The sequence below is a fragment of the Dreissena polymorpha genome, chromosome 15, assembly GCF_020536995.1.
Source record: "Dreissena polymorpha isolate Duluth1 chromosome 15, UMN_Dpol_1.0, whole genome shotgun sequence".
Taxonomy (NCBI): domain Eukaryota; kingdom Metazoa; phylum Mollusca; class Bivalvia; order Myida; family Dreissenidae; genus Dreissena; species Dreissena polymorpha.
In genome coordinates this window covers 31,158,401-31,180,497 of record NC_068369.1, presented here as the reverse complement: position 1 = coordinate 31,180,497, position 22,097 = coordinate 31,158,401, and the positions used below count along the sequence as shown (strand labels likewise).

General features: G+C 32.5%; 1 protein-coding gene across 2 annotated transcripts; it reads right to left on the bottom strand.

The window, feature by feature from the left end:
- Nucleotides 1-16,790: 16,790 nt before the first annotated feature.
- Nucleotides 16,791-20,868, bottom strand: LOC127861232 (uncharacterized). Of its 2 annotated transcripts, XM_052399649.1 has the most exons (6): nt 20,678-20,868; nt 20,070-20,171; nt 18,775-18,834; nt 18,534-18,641; nt 18,293-18,392; nt 16,791-17,040 (listed from the first exon to the last, which is right to left on the bottom strand). In XM_052399649.1, exons 1-6 carry the CDS (start codon nt 20,847-20,849, stop codon nt 16,983-16,985), a joined length of 600 nt encoding a protein of 199 aa, XP_052255609.1. In that variant the 5' UTR covers nt 20,850-20,868; the 3' UTR covers nt 16,791-16,982. The 2 variants fall into 2 exon arrangements, with proteins under 2 accessions (XP_052255609.1, XP_052255610.1); XM_052399650.1 differs by lacking the exon at nt 18,534-18,641.
- Between the last annotated feature and the right edge of the window lie 1,229 nt (nt 20,869-22,097).

The window sequence follows — 22,097 nt, the reverse complement described above, 5'->3', positions numbered from 1 at the left end:
ATGTCCTTTTACATGGGTATATTCACAATGGCGTTCGAATTTCAGTTTGTTATAAACTTTATTTGGATCCCTCTCAGTTTTTACTACTTTAGTCGTTGTGTAATCGTAATCATTGGTGTCGTCGTTGACGTTTCTTCGTTGTTCTACTGCATCATTGATGGTATGGTAAATGACTGTATCTACAATGGCTACAATTGGATCATTTGCTGTACTCTTATGTTCGAGATGTTCGTTCTCTAAGAGGCTTAGTTTCTCCTTAACGTGAAAGTTATTGTCGGGAACAGCGTTTTCGACAGTTACTCCACATATTGCTTTGCAGTCACTGTAAGCACTTCTCATCACAGGGCTTTTGTGGTCCGTTAATTGTATAATTCTTTTTCTAAATATATCATATGTTAGCGCTTACATGTTATAAGCGTGCACACGCTGTTAAAGACGTATAACATATATTGTACGTTAGAAATGTTATTAATTTGTATGGAAACAGTGTCTCCCATAAATATATGAATAAATTCTTTAGAATGGTGTTGGCTATCAGATTTATCAAGTAATATAATGTTGAGTCAACAGCATACTTTATTATTGAAACGATCCATTTATATGTTTCTGTGTAAAGTTACTTCCGCTTTGTCGTCAGATGAAATTGTGTTTATTTGTCTGAAAGCATCGGTACTCAAGTAGGGCGTCTTGTTTCACTTACTCATTGTACAAAACATTATTTTAAAAATACGCACCTTCGTCTGACAACAATGATGACAACAACAACGACAACCAAAGTCACTCCAATACTTCTTCCTATTGCGATCACATCTGAAGATGAAAATATAAAAGAGCCTTCAATTGAAGTATTTTTTTCTTTCTGCAATATTGTTAAATGGTACATTGTAAATTTCTGTCTTATCACGATGTGTCACAAAATCTTCAAAACATGTGTGACCTACCTCCAGATCGAACTGTTGTCCCATTTGTATCATCTATAATAACGTGTCCTTCTGTTGATTGTGTAACGTCTCTTATGGTCGTTTGACTTTCAGAAGATTTTGTGACACCTCATATAGTCGTATGACTTTCAGTTGATGTTGTATCATCTGTTGAACCTTCTTTTAAAAAGGATGCATATGATATTTATGTTGAGTAAATTGTTCTTATATGTTATATAACATTTTATAAAGCCTAACTTAAAAATGAAATTACTTGAAGTAATCGAGGTTTATTTAATGTATCGATATATGTGCATATTCAAATAAACATCGTCTTAACTAATCAATTTTATATATCATATTTACGTACATATTTAAACATAAAACAATACGTCATTTTCAAAACAGTATATATACACATATTTAAATCAAACCTAGTTATATGTATTTTATTACAATCGACAAACAATGTCGTTGATTTTAATATATTGCAAACACAGATCAACAAGCTATAAGCCTATATTCTGATTCATTGTATCCGAATATTACCTGATGCACATAGAGCTAATTTGATTCCATTGCGTGTGAAATTTAATTTCCCCGTGTTTCGATCCAAGAATCCGTATGATACATCACTATGGAAGTCGCTGCCTAAACAAACACAAACTTAAAACATTAAATTATGGTCAAATATTTTGTGTAAATTAAAAGTAAGCATATTGTTCAGAGTACATCCTTTTTCTAAAAGTTGCCGGTCTATGGCAGACCCTATGCATTACGTACGGTTAACCGATATAATAACATGATACTAGTAGAAGTATTTCGTAATAAACTTGAGGAGATTACGGTTAACCGATATAATAACATGATACTAGTAGAAATATTTCGTAATAAACTTGAGGAGATTCAGGGGATTGGACAATTGATAAGATACTAACACATGTGCTTGTACTGTTGAAGATTAAATAAGTATGTCTTATGTAAAAATCTGTAAAGAACAGTTTACATGTATTCGAAAAAAAGATATGTTTTCGACGCAACGCAATAGAGTATATCCAAATGTTAAATTCGTTGATTTGTTGACAGAATTATTTCTAAACAGTTTTCAAGTTTGCAATTTATGAACGTGATTGTTATTGTTTTGTAAGATCATTTATGTCCGCTTTATATAATATGTACTTACCAATGGAGTATCCTCTGAGCAAGGAGTTTGCTCTGATAATTCCCGCCCAGTAGTATTGCTGTTGATCATTAGTTTCTTATTGGGTATTGTTCACACTTACGATGGTCGCTGGATACCAGAAGGCGTTCAAACAAACCGCATTCCCTTTGATCCACGTGTCTGTCGGTGTGTCCTCTATTACTGTTAATGCAGATGGATCTGACAAAAAATAAGCATGGTTAAATTAATTAGTATTGTTTGCGTATAATGTAAGCATTTAATGATAAACGTTATAACGTTCCCATATATGTCAAATACATCAACAAAACAAGACCCTGTTAATATTTGAAAATGATCAGTGTGAGCTGAGATGTCTATTAATTGTATAAAATATAACAATTCAATGTTCAGCTGGATTTGGGGTTGGTATGAATTGTCCAAGCAACATTATCCTAATGGTTTCTTTAAAAGGAATGATTTGTGGCAGTTAAGACCAATCTTTATCAAGCATGCTATTTGATTTAAGGTTTACTGTTTTAACGGTTTAATATAAATGTAAACAGTGAATTATTGGTATGTGATTGACGAGCCTTAACTGTAAATTTGTTTTAAATTGTCATCTTTGTGTGCATACCTGTAGCTATGCTGGCGCTTCACAATGGCTTGATAGAGTCCGACCTTGTACAGGCTTGCCAACTAAATGCCGCGTTGTTGTAAGCAAGGCAATCTCCATCACTTCCCGTGTCTTTTATGTAGCCCTTGCTATGTATAAAATTGTTTCGTTTTAATTTGCAATATATCGAGCTATGTCTCGTTGAACACAATGAACTGTGTTAAGAAAGCATACGCTATAATTTGTCAATAATAAGTATGCATTCATAAAGAAACGCCCACAAATGACTCTCACTGTCCAAATTGCTTTATTGTTGATATAATAAGATACGCATATGCATCTCCTTTTTCGCATAAATTCATGTAGGTAATATAATCAGTTACATAATTATATTTTCGTTTGTACTTATTATTGTCGTTACATTAAATTAACATTATATTACGTAAATAAATTCAACAGCAGGTGCTTCGAAACTATACATTTAACTGACCTGTTATTTGAGAGAATACAACATAACAGCCTTTTTCACATCGTTTGCCATCACATGTTCCAAATGAGATTTCATCTATAGATCTAGTGACGCAGCGGCAGGTTAGTTGTGCCTGCTCAAAAGGAGAGTTAACGTGACACTACTTTTATAGAGACGCGAGGCCTTGACAATCGTTAATGTCTTGTTTAGACAATAAGATGAGGTTTGTTGGCCTTTAACTTCAAGGAATCACAATGACCTTGAAGGTAGAATTGTGATTCTTGCGCGCCGGTGCCATTTGAAGGTTAGCAGATGTAACAAGTTCTTTTAACTATTAATGGCTTTTTTATTTACTAACAACGTTCGGCAGTGACAAGTATTAGGGTTTTCGTGTTATTGTCGTTGTCCAAGACAAATTGGTGATAACAATAAGAATCCCATAAAATGAGTACGTTTAAAGGGAATTCACCTATGTGATAAACAAATCTTAGCGGCAACGCATTGTTTTCCCTTACACTATTTTTAAAATCACGTAATATTAGCATATTTTAGCGGGAAGCAAACACATGGCCCGTTGTTTTTTTTTTACCCTTAGCTCTCAAATCATGTATATTGAAAGTATATTCCTCATACGAGCACCACACAATTCTGTCACTTATTCCTACAATTTATTAATGCATTCTGACTGTAAACGTTTAACGTGTTTATCATATAAAAGATTGTTCATACGCATCATAACTTTTACATTGAATATTACAATATGACACACAGTCTCAACAACTATAGGTATATATATATATATATATATATATATATATATATATATATATATATATATATATATATATATATATATATATATATATATATGTGTGTGTGTGTGTATATATATACATGTTTATATATTATACGTGTAAACACTTGCCTCCGGGTTAAATATATCATGGCCTTGAGTTGTCTGTATTCCAAATAGTGTTGTATTGACAGAAATACTTTTGCAGTATCCGATACGTGTAACTTGGTACGTTTGCTCATTTTGAACCACCGCGCAACCTGTAACGTAACCATATTATTCAAAACCATCTCACTCAGGTAACGTAACTGGACAAACCATTTACCAAGTTTGCCATGCAAAGTTTTGAATAAATACTATCATAATTTTAGACATTTAATTCATATGCATATTCCTATGCATATACTAATATGACCTTAAAATTAAATATGACAATTAAAAAAAACAATTACCATGGAAGTAAAATGGTACTTTTGCTTTGAAATAGCCTATCCAAATGTCTGAAGTCGCTAGTTTGCCAATGGTTTCGTTAAATGCAAAGACGAAGTTATTGTAAGAAAGTATTGGCTCTGCCTTAGTACAATTTGCATTACGCCATTCGGTTGAGTATCCACTTATGTTGTATATCTCAGCTGAAATGAAAAATAACCTTTACAAATCATACATTTTGCAATAATTAATGTTTGAAACAATCAACACTAGTATTATATGTGTAAATGAATTATTTCTTATTGTAAATATAGCATAATCGCTCACTAACACAAAAACATTGATGTAAATGTATTCAGTCCAATTATTTATATACGATGCACTCTGATAAAAACGTACGGTTCCTTTTTTATATAACTATTAAATTAAACTACTCTGTACAGCAAATGTATATACAAACTTAAAATAAATTATCGTCTGTGTTTCTGAGACTGTAAATATTTTTTCACATAGTAGCTATTTGTAACCGCTTGAGTTTTTATAAATATTGTGTAATGCGAAAAATTTAACGATTGATCTATCCGTACTTACCTTGTGTTGACTTATACAACACTATAAACACCCCTAATATTCCTAACCAGCACATATCGTCACCGTCACATTGATCTGAAATGAAGTAAAGTTGCATTTGATAATATACCACTTTATTTGTGTTGTCAAAGTGTTTCCGTTATTGACACTACTCGCCCACTTAAGATAATCATACCATTACACCATCGTTTGAATATCAATCTCCGACTCAAGTAGAAGTTATAACATGTTTTATATTACTTGAAACACAACATGACATGTTTAAGATATCGCCAAGAGTATGTATGACATCAGTGAAATGTGCGTGGTCATTTACAAATTACTGATATAGTTCACAATTGCAAATATGAGTGTAAGCAAAAATTGAGTCGGAACTAATTATCAAATGTACCAGTATCACAATTCTAAAAAAATCTATATTTAACTAGGAAGTTAAATCCCTAACACACACAATAAAAACAATAATTGTTACAAGTATTACAAACAGTCAAAACGCAATTGAGTGTAAATGTAATAATTATCACCATTAGGATATACTTCTGTGGAAACCCTGTGAAACATACCCGTTAAACAGTCTGTTCAACATAAACTTTTAACAGTTTGTGAAACATATACTTTAAACAATTTGTGAAAAACATATACATACACGTTTCATTCTCTTTACAACCGTTATGTCTAGTAGTCTGTCAACATACACAATTAACAGTTTGTGCAGCATAACTGTAAACACTCGATTTACTGAACTGTAACCAATTTTTTACATTTTAAAAGTCTATGAAATACATAAGTTTATTAATCTATGCAACGTATACGTTCATCACTCTGTGCGGTAGGCGATCAACGGAACTAGAGCATAAACGATGAATAAACCCTCTAAAGCATATTGCAACATTTGTATATAGCACATATTCAAATATGTGCATTAATATATATTTCCAATATTGTAGTATATATTTTGCAATAATCAAGTAACATGCAGAACACAAATAGTGTGACACCGGAAATTATAAGTGTTATATTCGGACTTTTCCGGGATATATCCCTTCTAAGGGAGCGTTCTAAGTCATTTCGAAACATACTCGAATAGGTATTATTATTTAGACCATAATTAGCTTACGTTGTATGGGGTATACACCCTCATTCATTTCATACCATACGTATGGTATTAGGTTACTGAGGGTGTATATCCCACACACCGTCAGTTACTAACGGTGTAACGATTATATCTCAACCGACAACTCGATTACTCGGGTAGTATGGAAATTACTCGGGGTGTATGGAAAATACTCCATTGGTACGTGCCCGCTCTCAGCAAGTCGGATTAGGTCATTCTAGTAGGGGGTGAGATATTGTTTTATTTCTTCCATTGATAGGGCAAACTGGGTGGATCATTTGATGTAAAACAAGTAGGGCGGCTTCGCGATCAATTTTCGATGTGTGTTGTCTATTTTATATTTTACAGCTAGGAAGATAGGTACTGAATACATTCACAAGGCGTTCTACTATTTGTATTTGCTATCCCGCGTCTTGGTTAAATTTTCTCATTGCTTCATTCCGTGACCATATCTTAGGCAATAAATGTACAAACTCATGGGTCATAACAGAACAATCTTAAAAAGCTTTATTTGGCTGATTCTAGATATGTGTTAATAATTGATAAATCGTATGAAACAATCCTTTCCGTTGGTGTCACGACTAATGCTGTTCACAGGTATGTTACGCTGTATGAAACTATATGCATAACAAGTACGAAGATGACTATTCACGAGTTTGTCTACCTGGTCACGGGACAATTTAAGTACCGTAGTCTTCAAAAATTATTAAAAAATACTTCGCTAACAAAGATTTTTACGATGACTTAAATCGGTCATTGTGATGAGGATAAATACTATCTGAATGTTTTTTATTGTGTGCATTAACATGTACAGAATGTTGGGTTTTATTTAAATTTGCTGAATATATTATTCATTCACATAATTTTCTAGAATTGTTGTTAAACTGATGAAATTACAGTTGAAACTTTTTGCATTTCTTGTATTTGTCCATGAGTGTAAACTATTTCAGGTAAATTATATATTGTTTACCAGCAAAGATGTATGAATATTTACAATGATGCTGATAGCTTTGATACTTCAAATTGAAAACCTCTTTACAGCGGCATATTCGAAACATGATATTGTATGTAATCTTCTGTATCGCCCCATTCACTTACACCCCTTATTAATTGACAGTCGTATTTTTCCGTTTTGCTGCTCTCAAAATATATTGTTTTATGCATACAGGCACCTAAATGTCCCCCACTACAAAAGCCTGATACAAGAAATGTTTGTAGTACTGATTGCACATAATTGTTTCGTCTGTTAGAGTCAGGTTGTGTTCACCACTTAACAATCTGTACTTATATCCTTGTAAAACATACTAATTATTATTCATTATAAGCGTGTGTTAATGAGAAGTTCCTACATAAGAACGCTCTAAGAATTTAATATGGTGACACTGTGTGTTAATATTGAGAATAACGTATTGTTAAACATATATTTAACGAGATGATTGATCAATTATTTTTCGGAAATCCCTCAAGCATACACAAGTTCTGTTTGAGTTGGTGAAACTCCATGGTATGACTTACACTTGATCAAAACTCTCTTATCACGATATTACGGCCCATTCACTTTGTTAAAAAACTTCCTTGTTGCAATTCTGATATAGAATAACTGTTGCAAAGCCTAGTTTGTCCTGATATAGGACAAGGATTATTTTCAGGCATTATTATTATCTAAATCTGTATGCATAAATACAGTAGGAATTTGTCGTCCGCTTATATCCCGTATGTAATTGTTGGTTTATTCGTCGCTTCCCATACATAGAGGCAATTGTAGTAATTTAAAGATGTATACCAATACAACTATATTCATAATAACATCAACTCCAACTTGTCTAAACAAATATGCACCAGTATATCCGTTTAACATTGAATACGTCAAACTACAGTTGATTGTGAATACTTTATGGTTACGCATCAATAAATCATTATATGTGAAAATGTAAACGAGTAATGAATTATAATTACTTTTTATAACGTTATTTTAGTTGATTAATGGCCCTTATCAATACCATGAACTGTCAGGTTATTGCCTTGATTTGAACATGCCATTTTCACCTCGGCGCCCAGGCTGAATTCCCGTAAAAAAACATCATATGAGTTTTGTCGGTGGACAATGTACCGGACAGGTAGGGTTCCTCCGGGAAAACCGGCTGCTGACCATAATAAACTACCATACCATAATTTAACATTTTTCATTAACAACTAGAAATATCTGGACATAGAAGATATATTTCGAAATTCGTACCAAACTTGTGTGGGACTGGTAATTTAGATACGAGTGCTTATGCAGCCCTATACGTGGAGGGACCTCATAAACTTCGATATACACACGAACATATCAGTAACAAATCAACAAAGCTAATAGACAGTATAATTATTTTGTATAAAACCACCATATCATTACACCACTGTAATCTTTACCTCCGTTTACGGCGTAAGACACTAGTTAATGAATGTGCTATAAAACAATTCATTTACCCTTTACTGTTTCCGTAGCCAGTATGAAAACACACACACATTTGTAAAGGAACATTATCTTCGGTTGTTAACGGCCCTAAGTATTTAATGTGACTGAATGAGGGAGTGAACTCTGTCCGACTACGCAGTGGTACAGTAAATAGTATGTGTATGTAATGAAGGGTTTACTTGCAGCACAACTAGCAAACTTGCATTAAAACAGCTTATTGTCATATTTGTGTCGGTTGCATAAAATCGGCTGGGTTAAACATCCACATGTGTGAGTAAGCAGTAGATGTTAAACATGATGTTATAACTTAATATGCAGTCGTATAAAAGTCCTAGAATAATAACTCAACTTAATAACAATATTTTGTTATACACAATTCCATTATTTGGTCATTTTTATTTTTCTGTTTTATTTTATATCTCTTTTGACTTAACAGTTGTCACCGATGTTGTCCAATGGACTGTTTAAGACCTTCTTGGAGAAAGGTTGATCAGTAGAAGATAATGCTTAATATCACTGGGAGATCCTTTATTTTAAGGCCTAACATTGACACATGACCTTTATCAGACGGTGAAACAAAAAAACAATTTAACATAATCCTAATGTGTCAATTATGCCATAATTATGTAAACAGTTTTTACAAAAACATTTCAAGGTGAGGCTGTAAAAAATAACGACATATGTGATAGCTGCAATACGTGTTTTTACTCAGACAAATTTCCTATCCAATTAAATGTAAATGCCAACGGTATAGAGATGATCAGTCATTTTAATGCAATAATTGTTTTGTTTTACTATTACGCGTAGTTTTGAGTAAAGAACAACAATATTAATAGTTTAAAAGACAACCTATTAAAACACACATGAATCCAGCAACACTGATTGCGTATCTTACAACAAATACAGGAGATATGAACTCTTAAACAAACGCAATCGCTCCGAGAACCTGCTTAATTGCTAATGGCAAACATGCTAAGCATGTTATACTCCACCATCGAGGACGACGTAATGTACTAGTTCGCATATATCGGTCATTTGTTTTGTCACGAGGTCTTATGAAATTGTGAACAACATCAAACAGTTTCATCTGATACATTTACCATAATGTATTCCGATTGAGTGTAATAAGGGGAAGGTCCTTTATTGTTAATTCAACGGGATATTATACAATTACAGAATCGTGCTGAAAACGAGTTAAATTCCATTGACTATGCTTTATACATCACATTCTTTTGATTTGAACTATGTTTGTTTGATATAAAAATGTACAATGTTGAATCAGTTAAATGCTAATAGGACCTCTAAATTCATGCCGCAAACAAATGTTGGATTACTGTTGTTGAGCACGAAGGGAGATAATCATAACGCTAAGATTGTAAGAAGAGACAGTTGTTCGACAGAGAAATTTATATTGAGTGCCGACTGATAAAGTTATCCATACATTATATAGAATTAGATTTCGCAACTAGTCATATGAATAGAGACGTTATGAAAGCATTGATGACGATTTCTTTTGTATTATTTTTGCGGGGTTATGTATAAGCACTCATGTAGTAGTAATGCATTTGGGCTGTCGGTCTTTGGGTCTATTGTTCTTTTCAACATTTATATTTGCAAATTAAATTACTAATTTCGTATAGGTTCAAGTTATTACATCTTTTTGATTTTTTGTTTATCTTAAAGAATATTTTCAAGATGGTGAGGTAGTTTTCGTATTATCCACATTTATAAGCTACACGTATTTTCGTACACAATTTCAAGACCAATCTCTCAAACTTGTTAATAATGTGAACAATTTTGGCACACCTGTTTCACGTCATAAATAAAGTGTAAGTTTATTTTACAAAACTCTAAATGTGGGGGGTGGCGGATTTTCAATAACAAAATTATCAAACAACATGGTTACCATATGTGATCCCATGAGAGATAGTAATCAGGGTGCAAGATCACGTGACTGCGTGGGGGTTCACAATCTACAGTTGCTTGATGTAAACACACCTGTATGCAGTGCTTTTCTTCAAATAACTTTTTGAAACAATTTTTCGTAAGACATTTAACTAGTGCATAAAAGACAGGTGTGATGACGATTAATGAAATGTGAAATACATCAGAATTACTTTATTGAATAAACCTGTGTTCTTGGCCAAATACGCGTTCCTGTTAGCGGTTGTGCTACACGCAACGTGAAAATTGTGGCACCGATTTCAGACGTATTCAGTGATATGTTCTTACATCTTAAGATATCGGCCAAAATTGCAAGGCAAATTGTATTGTATGCACAACATATTAATGTAAATGTAAAAGTTCACAACGGTGTGTTTATATTTTGTCCAGCCCGTGTGTAAACACCATTGATCATGTACCCTGTTAATTCAAGCTTTGCAGACCAATTACATATGAATAAGTCAGATTATGTTAATTATTTTACTAAATTAGATATGATATCATATAATGCAAATATGTTCAACAGTTACAAACTATAGCGAGTGAAACACTTAACACTATAACCGCTATGGTTAGTTACCCATGTAGAAACTGACTTGTATTGAAAGATGTCACACCTACAGAGTTGTATATACACATCATATTGACAATATTTTGTCTGAACCAACAAGGCCTTGCCACAAAACGGAAGTCAAATGATTTAAACATATAATTATATAATTATATAGAGTAATATAATAAAAAACCATTTCCCTGAATCTTATGTCCTAGCGGTGCTCTATATTATATTACTATTATATTTTAATATTTTCGTTAAACTTTTACTTCTGAATAAAGAACATGATATGATTGGTGTTGAACTAATTTTTAAAATATTATTTATTAAAGTAATTGATTGATTTGAAACAACAAGTATCTGATATATGATATTTGAAAAGCGACATCAGATAGTGGTCCCTTACGAAGTTTGTTCTAATATACCACTTAGTACCTAAAGGTCATTACTAAAATATATAGTTCATTAGCAAGATAACTTAAAGTGTTTATTCTCTCCAGCAACAATCTTTAAGCATGACATGTGTGCTATGAAACAATGTTCAATAATATTTTACCAAGTATGCCCAAACAATGTTCCACGGATCACCATAGGCCACCCCAAAACTAAAAGGTTTTGTATTTTGTATACAACATTGCACAGTGGGGCTCTATACAGTTTGTCAAAATCATTTCTTAGGGGTAATAACTGGCTACACCAAGGGAAAGCATAGTTAATATAAACTTTCTCGGCAAAATAACTCGGACAGGCATGTTATTCTCCCAAAGAACAACAACAACATTACACACGTTTGCGATACGACACTATTGTTTACCTCTTTTTTGCTCAACGTATGCAGTGTCTCGCTGGTATTGTATAACATTTTATTGTACATGCAATTTGTCACTAGCCTTAAAAATACTAGCGGAGGAAGACAATATTTCATATCATAACTATAATTCTGGGGTTTCATTATTTCTATATTTAATTTTAGATGATGTAAAACGAGTGTAATCGTCTGTAATTGACGATCACAACGTAAACGCAGTGTTCTATCTTACTATATGTAGCAGTTCGTTTGAACATAAGTAGTGTGTGCATTAGTGCAAAGAACTGCTCGTTTACGTGATAATTTTGAAATGCTATGTTCGCTCGTCGTTGTAAGACTAAACACTTTCAAGTGTATGAACTGTACATTGTTATGTTCTCAAACATGTACGTTTCTGTTAGGAGTATCTGCTTGGCAATGCATTTCATTTGCAAAGATGATAGGGTGAAATAATACAACATTCAAGAAAAAAGATGTACACTGTTAAATATCGCTCTTGATAATAAAAGAATGCAGACAATGTACCGAACATAGAAAAATGTCCGTGCGCTTGACCAAAACGGGCATAACAGTGTTAACATATATAAAATAGGGGCCCTACTATTTTTGCCAAAAAACTTGTGTTTCGGTAAAGATTTATTTCCTTACAACGTGTCACTGTGATTGTCCTCATTTTGTGTAGCATTTCAACGCAGATTTAATCTTACCAACTAAATAATGAAGTCTATCACACATATTATTGAGATTTCATCTTTTGATTTCCTGAATCCATCATTTGTGAAATTGTTTTTGATGTTCTGGCAAACATTTAATTGTTTTTGGTATTTTTATATTTGGCTTGTTAGAAATTAAAAATCATTTTCCGCCTAAGAGATTACTTTGTCTCAAAAAATTTTCCTCAAAAATAACATACATATTTAACCCTAAATCGAACATAACATAAATTACGTTTACTTAGTCGTAAACGAAATAGTCATTAGATAGTAAGATGCGATTGTACTAGAGAATAAACCTGTTTGATTCTGATAAAAAATACATTACCCATTGAACTTGTGACAAGATTCTAAATATCGCACTAACTGCAAGATGTTTGGAAGAAGGCATGTTTTTTGGATAGCTGCGTAATGCTGGTGGCCATATCTGCATTTTGGTCCAATAGTTTTTCGAAGCAATCCTACCTTATATGTTATTGTAAGTTTAATTTCACACACGACATTTTGCTCTTGAACTACAATAGTTTACTTTTAAAATATAACAAGGGCCATTTATGAAATTAATATCGTGTGTTTGTGTTCTTTAAAAAAACGTTGTAGTTACGCAGACAGGAAGTATAACTTGATGCATAGCCAGTAGACATTGGTTTGCATGTTTTACTTTCGATTCAAATTGTCGTCGATGAGTACAGATATGCGTTTATAAAATGTACACTTCTACATTTTTGTCCGAAAACATGTGCGTATATTGTACATGTAATATCAAACATGTCTGTGTATAGTGTATTAGTAAAGGAGGAATAAGATAATGTAATATGTTCTTTCTCAGAGTTTCAAGTTCACATCATTAGTATGTACGCGTGCTAATATAATGACACGTCTTAATTGTCTAATGTGTTACAAAATGAAATATTGGTGTGTGCAAACAGCAATATATGTAGTCACATTGTTAATATATTATATATTAATGCGTCACCATATGAAGAGCATTTTTAATATATATTTATTTTCGATACATACAAATAATGAATACAATTTATAGGTAAGTCCTCATCAAAATTAATCAAAACAATAAATCATGCTGACGTGATCTTGTATTCAGTATGCCCTAATGGTATAATGCGTTTATCGCATTGTATTGTCAAATCACCTTTTTATTGATTTCACTAGACACTATATTGTGTCAATGTGACCGTATATGAACCCAATAAATCATTCGAATTGGTACAATTACCTATATTTTAAATGAAACCAAACTCATATAAAACACTATATCATGCCGATGCGTACAACTATTAAGCTTAACTGAGTAAGATATAATTCTCTGAAATATTATTACCGACAACTGATATATAACCAACATATAATTACATAGACTTATCATGAAATATATATATTGCCCAATTAACAACATATTTAGTGTAACTGACATTATAATCCGTAATAAGATCTGAATATGTACATGTAGTCGGTTTGCTAATGATAGTGATTGTCTTATGAAATGCAACATGTTTATTTGTAAGGTAATCTTGTCAAATGTCACGCACTCATCTTATGTTTGAATAAGTCATAATGGTGTCATAATTTAGAGGCTGTAAGCTATAGAGCTACTTTTGCCACTAGGACACTAAACATGACAATATTTTACAGACGCGTCGTTTGTTCTTGTATTCAGCCCGCAAACCTGTTTAAACAACTAATGGTTTCCATTTAGCTTTCGAATGCGGCAATGCCAGGCATACTAATGCTATGTTTATATTCGATGTCTTCTAAAAATTAAAGAAGATCAGAGCAATTATTTATTTCCTGATATTGTTTCTGGAGTTTAATTGTTTGCTATAAACGTAAGGCATACCAATAATATAGAGTTTCGAGAGTTGAATTATTGTTTAAATTCATTGTGTTAAACAATGTTTTCACTGAATAACTTTTCAATATGGTTAACAGTTAGAATGTCAGAATTACTTATATATTTACATGTTAAATTAATACAATATAAACTGCCCTAATGTATGTACGTATGTTTCATAAACTGACATATTGACTTATTTACAGGTAACATCAGCATGGTATTTTGTCTGACTGATTCTTTATAAGGATAGTTTCACATAATATTTGGAGCTATCAGGTCCGTACGTAATGTCGTCATGAAGACACGGCTATGACATGTACATTAAAAGTGAATTACACTCATGCTTGGATCAATGTACATTGTAAAGTGACATATTAACTTTTTATAAGATCACAAAGGCATGATATAGTGTCTTATAGATTGTTTAGAAGAATGTTTTTTACAAAATATATTGTACACATCGTACCATGACAAAACAGTGTGCAGTAAAACACGTATAATACAATTGTCATGATGTATCGCCCAGTTGGATCAATATACTGACTGTATCACTTTTTATTTTCATCAATGAAGATCTGGTTTAATGACAGGTTGACCTAGCATAACATTACAGTCACGGTCAATACATACTTTTGGAAACAACAATATTAAATTTGTGCAATCAATATTCAAAGTGTTCAATGTAATAACTGGCAGATTGCTCGAAACCATTTTGACATATGTTGAACCCGATTTTATAACAAATATTTACGTCGATTTATTCTAAATGGTAAATGTTTGCATTCGATTATAGAATTCAGTAGAAGAAACAGTAGTAGAAGTATCGGTGAAAGTAGTAGTATAAGTTAGAATAGTAGTAGTAGTTAGAGTAGCAGTATTATAATTATTAGTAGTATAATTACAATAATTTGTCATTAGATCGATATTTGCTTACAATTTTCAATAACATATGCGATGTACCGATGAATGGCAATGACATGTTTTTAAGATTTTCATCACAAATTTAATCCGGTTAATGAAACTGTATTCCCTTTAGGTACGCATCTATGTATTAAGTTCGTAATCTATATCGCGTGCGTTCAACGTATGCGTTTTAGCCAGCCCCGAACGTAAAGCCGATATTGATAACATGTATTTTATGATACTGTTAATTCCTGAAATGCACGATAGTAATATGTGGAAGATGGGCGTAGTTTCATAACTAAACAAACTTGCTTATGGCGCGTTTTTAATGTTTAATTTCTTATTTACTTCGCGAGATCACATTGTCGACTAGATCAACATGGTTTACTCTTAAGAAACGTGTACAGGCTGTGTGAATTTGTCATTAAATACTTAGCAGTATATTTATGCAAATGAAAGGTAATAAATAAGAAAACAATATACCAGTGGTAGAAGACGGTATAATTGAAAGATGAAAGCTGGAATATAAGCCAATAAATCAGTGTGCATATTTTACTGTGTGATCATGTACTAAATACATGATGGCATTACGCGAATACAAAACATAACAATACCACTTATCGCGATCACAGCCTGTGTTCTTATAGTATTCACGTGTCATTAATATATATACCACGTATCGCGATCACAGTTTGTGTTCTTATAGTATTCACGTGTCATTAATATATATACCACGTATCGCGATCACAGCCTGTGTTCTTATAGTATTCACGTGTCATGAATATATATACCACGTATCGCGATCACAGTTTGTGTTATTATAGTATTCACGTGTCATTAATATATATACCACGTATCGCGATCACAGTTTGTGTTCTTATATTATTCACGTGTCATTAATATATATATACCACGTATCGCGATCACAGTCTGTGTTCTTATAGTATTCACGTGTCATTAATATATATACCACGTATCGCGATCACAGTTTGTGTTCTTATAGTATTCAGGTGGCATAAGCTTTAAATTGGGTATATTTAGAAACAAAAGGGACATGCCATTACTCTAAATTTGCGTTTGAATACAATTTTCGACAGAATATTCATTCAGTGATTCTTATTTAAAGTGCTTATTTAAACATACTGCATACATTTAATCATACATTTTGCAAGAACTCTTAGCGTAGTATATCACCTACACGGTAATCGGTCACTAGTTCGTATCCGTAGAGATTAGCGATCGCTATACTGCTCTCAAAACTATCAGGTTGGCAGTCTTTGAATTCAATCCTTAACTGTAGATTCTTGGAAACATGTTAAGTAATTTATCTTATGCCTCGGCCATACATACTATGGGCGATAGACATGAGTATGTTAAAATCACCATACTAGTATATTTAATGCACCTTTTTATGCTAAGAACATGCTTGTTTTCCGTGGTTGTTTAATATTCTTCAACATTTTCAAGGGCAACCCTGGTATTATAGTAGTCAGAATTGCATTTGTCATTTGTTTCACGTTCAATACCCTTATCCCTTTATATATTGTAATAGCGAGCTTTGCCGTCAGCACAATCAATACTTGTGCCCAGTACAGAGTAGTTGGCATTTTGTCCATCTCTGTCAACCAGGTCGTCATAGCTTTGCTCAGGTGCATTGTCAAAGGTGATTGCCAGTATTAGAAGTCGATGTAGTCTTCGAACAAGGTAATACTTGTCTGAAAAACAACTTTATTATATAAGCACTTATTGAATTACAATCAAAATCTTTATTTTATTGTGTATGATCTGACAGCGTGTTTACTTTATAGTTTTTTTAGTAATACATGTAAATACAAAAACGAATTAACAAAATTTGAAATAGCAGAGTACGGATTATATGCAGCGAGTGTATCCGATTAGTATAATCATTGTTTGCATTGTTTATTTGTGATTCAAATGCACTTTTTCGTCCGCCGATTGTTCTTTGTCTGCTCCAAGTTTACAGGGCAATATTCCCCTGAATTCATTTTAATGCTCTCATATTTTGTTTAAAGAAGATAAATGTACATATCTACTCCAATACGCAGGAGATCATTTATATGAGCAACCATTGGTTCGTATGATTATTTGCCAATCAAATACTGATCCAAAACACTTAATTGTTTGACATGACATCTTATCAGATGGCCATTTTTGCATTTTATCATAACGCAACACTGATATCGGCCCGATAAAAAGGTTCACTTTCATGTTTTATCTCAGGACACTACGAATTTAAAGCAGACAATGTTGCTTTCGCTCTCAGTTTTTTGTTAAGTTCTCCTTTTCAGTAGAAGTGGTTCCGATTCAATTAAACAATTAGGTTTGTATATGTATTATTTTTTTGACACATACAGCAACGAAACAGTAAACAAAAAACTCAAAACGCTTTTTACAAATGTTTTGAATGAATCGGCAAGTTTTCAGGACGTCGCATCAAAGAGCGTACACAATATGTATTCAAGCTAAGGTGCGAATATATTTTACTTAAGTATCATTTTTAAAATGGTATAATGGTATGATAAACATATTAAACAGATTTGTAATATTGTTTTTTTCTGAAGTTGCTTATATATTATGTATGGGCGAGGTTTTCTTTGATAATTATAGCAAATGTAGGGGATTTAAGTAAAAAACTATCAATTAATAGTTTGTTTTATTTAATATCGTCGTAGCTCCCTAGCCTTATTGCAACTGTCTGATTGCAATGAGGTATATATATTTTGCTTTGCACATTACTGTAAACACTTTTTGTTTGTTTAAATATAATACCATTTTAGCAATTGATATGCACTTTAAATTGGCATATTAAACAAAGTATACAGTTAAATTTGGCCAGCTAAGCATATATTCAATTCTTAAATATATGAGCTCTTGGTGATTTATTGGATTCGTTAAACGACTGCCTTAATGATAAACCTTTGAATCATGTACCTATGTAAAACATACCTTTTCTTTAGAACGATTATAGCAATTGTGGCCCCAACTATACAAATGACTGCAACTGAAATGCCGATTCCTATGCCCATGGCTTTGGATTCTGTGGATTCTGAAAATATAAATATTGAATTAAATGTAAAGCAACCCACCACAGGTTACAATAATGCATGTGCGGTTTAAAATGTAAGTAACTTATATTATTGAAAACAAAACATCGATAATAACCGCAGGTAACGATAGAAGGGCTTACTTTGTATATCATCATTACTGGTTGGTGACTGTATGAGTGTCGATTGATGACTTGTAGTACTGCTATGGATAGGGTTACTTGGAGAAGTTGAGGCTACATGATGTTCTTCTTGAAATACAACCGTAAAATTTATAATTTCTGGAAGACAATTAATAATATTGATAAATAAAGTGTGCTTTAATTTTAAAATGATATAGTCTTAAATTGTATATTTTGGGAAATTATTTTTTTTATAATTTACCTTCGGTAAGATTAATTGTCGTTGACAAATAAAACGTTGGTGTTGTTGTTGCGGCTGGTGCTGAAATGGGCAGTTGTTGCCTTATTTTGAGGATTTGAATGAAAACTGACAGCATATACATTCATAACAGTACACGTTTAAAGGTAAACAGTTAATGGATATGTTTCAAATCCATCTTCTCTGCCACTGTTATATACTGTCATAGGCTAATCCGTATATAACAATTGGTCATTTAAGACAAACCGAGTACTGCTCGTTTTCAAGAAAACGTAAACTGTTAAATGTTCACACAGTGTAACACGTTTCTCAATTTGAACAATCAATGCGACGGAAACAAGGAGTGTTTTATGTAGATAATATTCGGCTTTACAAAATGTTGGTTTCAAGTACAACGAATTATGCGATATGGTATCCATATTGTTCATCCGACCAGGAACATGTTTATAATTAGTTAAGATATCGTAAGAATACATATTTAAAACACTCTCATAAAGATCGGATTAACGAACCATGTAAGTTTTAGACTGTTAACACTGATTCAGTATATCAATAAAAAGACATATGTCCCAAACCCCTGGCGGAACTGTTGTCCAATTAACCAAAAGCAATATTAAACAAAGCTTAAATATCAATAAATAATATTCTTAATTATTTTTAATTTTTAAAAATTACACCTTTGTACAAAAATCGTAACTCATCTATAAGACTTTGAAGCAACAACAGTATGTCTAACATAAGGTTGTATTCAATTATCCTCAAGTGAATACATTAAACTATATTGCATGATATCATATATTGCATATATTTGTTTTTAAATCATGTCTCTACTCAACTATGGAGGAACATCTTATGTGTGTACAGTCCGTCCATCAAATCGTCTGTGCGTTTGTAAGTAAATCCGCTCTCACATTATGTGTGTATATAATATCATAAGAACAATTCAGATGTTTCATTGTCTGCATGCTGATAAGGCATTATGGAAACAAGAAGTTGCGTTTAGTATGTTAAAGGTCATGATCATGAGTATTTCGCTTCCAAAGTATATTCAACGTTTACAGCGTGTACAGCTAAGGTGAAGGGAAACCAATGTGTTTTGATTCAAATGCAAACATCAATGAAACTAAACATTTCATAAATAATCATAAGAGTTTCTGATCAAAAACATAAATTTAAACTGATAAATTATTTAAATAGTTTAATGTTCCAATTGTTCTTTACTTGTAAATAGTGTTGTATAGGACTTATTATGCAAAGTTGTGTGCACAATATGCCACTTAATTATAAGATATACGAACACGCTGTACAAAGACTGCTTCTATTCCCGCTTCCTTCGAAATAGATTTTTCCACTATTTGTCACGAATGAATTTGTCCGTTCTCCAGGTCTTGTAATAAAATCTACACAGATATACAACATCAAAATAGTTTGTATGTATACGAATATAGATTGCATTTTGATAAATCTACATAAAATAAGTGCTAAAACCCTTCCCTTACGAACTGACTGCACCGGTGGACTTATTTAAATAAATACGGTTTCATTAGTATCTATTGTGTTATTGTTGTTGCAGGTTATACGTGCATACTGGCGTATACACTTCTACGTTTAAGATTTGCATTACGATGTTTGTGTGCGTGTGCTAGTAATTGCTCTTTCCTCTTCTGTGCTACTTATACGAATTCATTACTACATACACATTGACGTTGGAACACATTTAACCATAACGTGTATATAAACAAACCGTTGAAACATTAAGTAAATGTATTGTTCAACTACCAATGTTCATGTGCTGTTTCCTTTCAAGATTAACTTATTGACGCTAGTTTGTCGTTTTGCGTTAGTCGTTTTGATTAGTGTATTATTTACGGACAATGAAATTAACATTTTCCAAGTTATTGTGTACCTCTATCGTCTGCCATCAGCACTGTGTGTGTTCGGATGACGCCTGTCCAATGAGGTTGATTCAACTCAATACTAAATTTTCCTTTAAATATGCTGTTTAGTGTCGCTGGCAAAGTTTTGTTGGACAAACATCCTTCATTTGCTTTCACCCATGATGACGAGAACATGCTCATGCTGTAAGCGACCCACTGGCCGTCTAGAGAGAATATTAACATAACATAAACTTTATATTGTTTTCAAAATAATTTCTAAATTTGAATCAATGAACGCAGAATGAGAAACACAATGATACCCGTCGACAAAAACACAAACATAACATCCAGCGGTTAATACAAATCCGAAAATCATAATTTTATCAGATCATTAAAAATCCGGATTTATGTTCGAAATATGTTAAATATTCAATATGTATATGTTTAAAAAAAGACAATACGTTAAAACGGAAACATTGTGCACATAAATATAGAGAAAAAAATATTGTTGTATGCTTACAGCAAAAGCGGCATATTTCCAAATATATATCCTCATACATTGAAATAATGCATATGTTCTCAGTTGATCCATATAATTCATAGTAATAATGATATGGCTATTATAGCTTTCAGAACACTTTATACAACGTTACGTCGGGAGTCAAAGCTGATTCTCGAAAGATCGCGCACTTAAAGGAAAATACACAACCAGTCAGTACCATTTGATACACTTCGCATTGGTAAAGCTTATCAAATTAACCTGTTAACGACCAATATAAACAAGTTGTTTCACATTCATTGATTCCTGTGCACCTAAAAATGTCATTGAGTATATACATTTAATTGGATTATACATACCAGTTAAAACGAGTACACATAATGGGGAAGGAGGGAAGGGGGCTTTTTTATGACCTGAAAAATAGGCTTTATTTTCTGCTATGTCGGGTCGCAGCCTTAATCCCATGCTTTACGATTACCTACACATAAAGTTAATTTAGCTGTGTAAGTTTTAGCAAAGTTTAATATTAGTTTTTGGAATATGTATAATTTCGTTGAACTAATATACAGAGGGCCATACATTTGCAAAAGCTGGTCGCATATTTGCGAATAACTTTACGTTAAGCTCATTTTGCTGTAAAAGCATTTTATTATCTAATTATGTATGGTAGTATCAATGGCATGTAAATTATATGGCATACTTTTAAAATACATGCTTTGTTTGCATATGCCAAACCTTAACGTCTGATGTGATATTCGATTGAATAAATGGCACACTAGCATTGCAAATATTGACGAGGGACACGAACAATACAACAATACAATATTTTCTTACAGGAAATTCGTACCTGAGTTCTTAATACTGCAAAGAAATCAATAACTTCCACCATCTCTACAAGTCTGCCATTTGAAAAGCAATGTCACAGAACGAAATATCAACCAATTTGAATT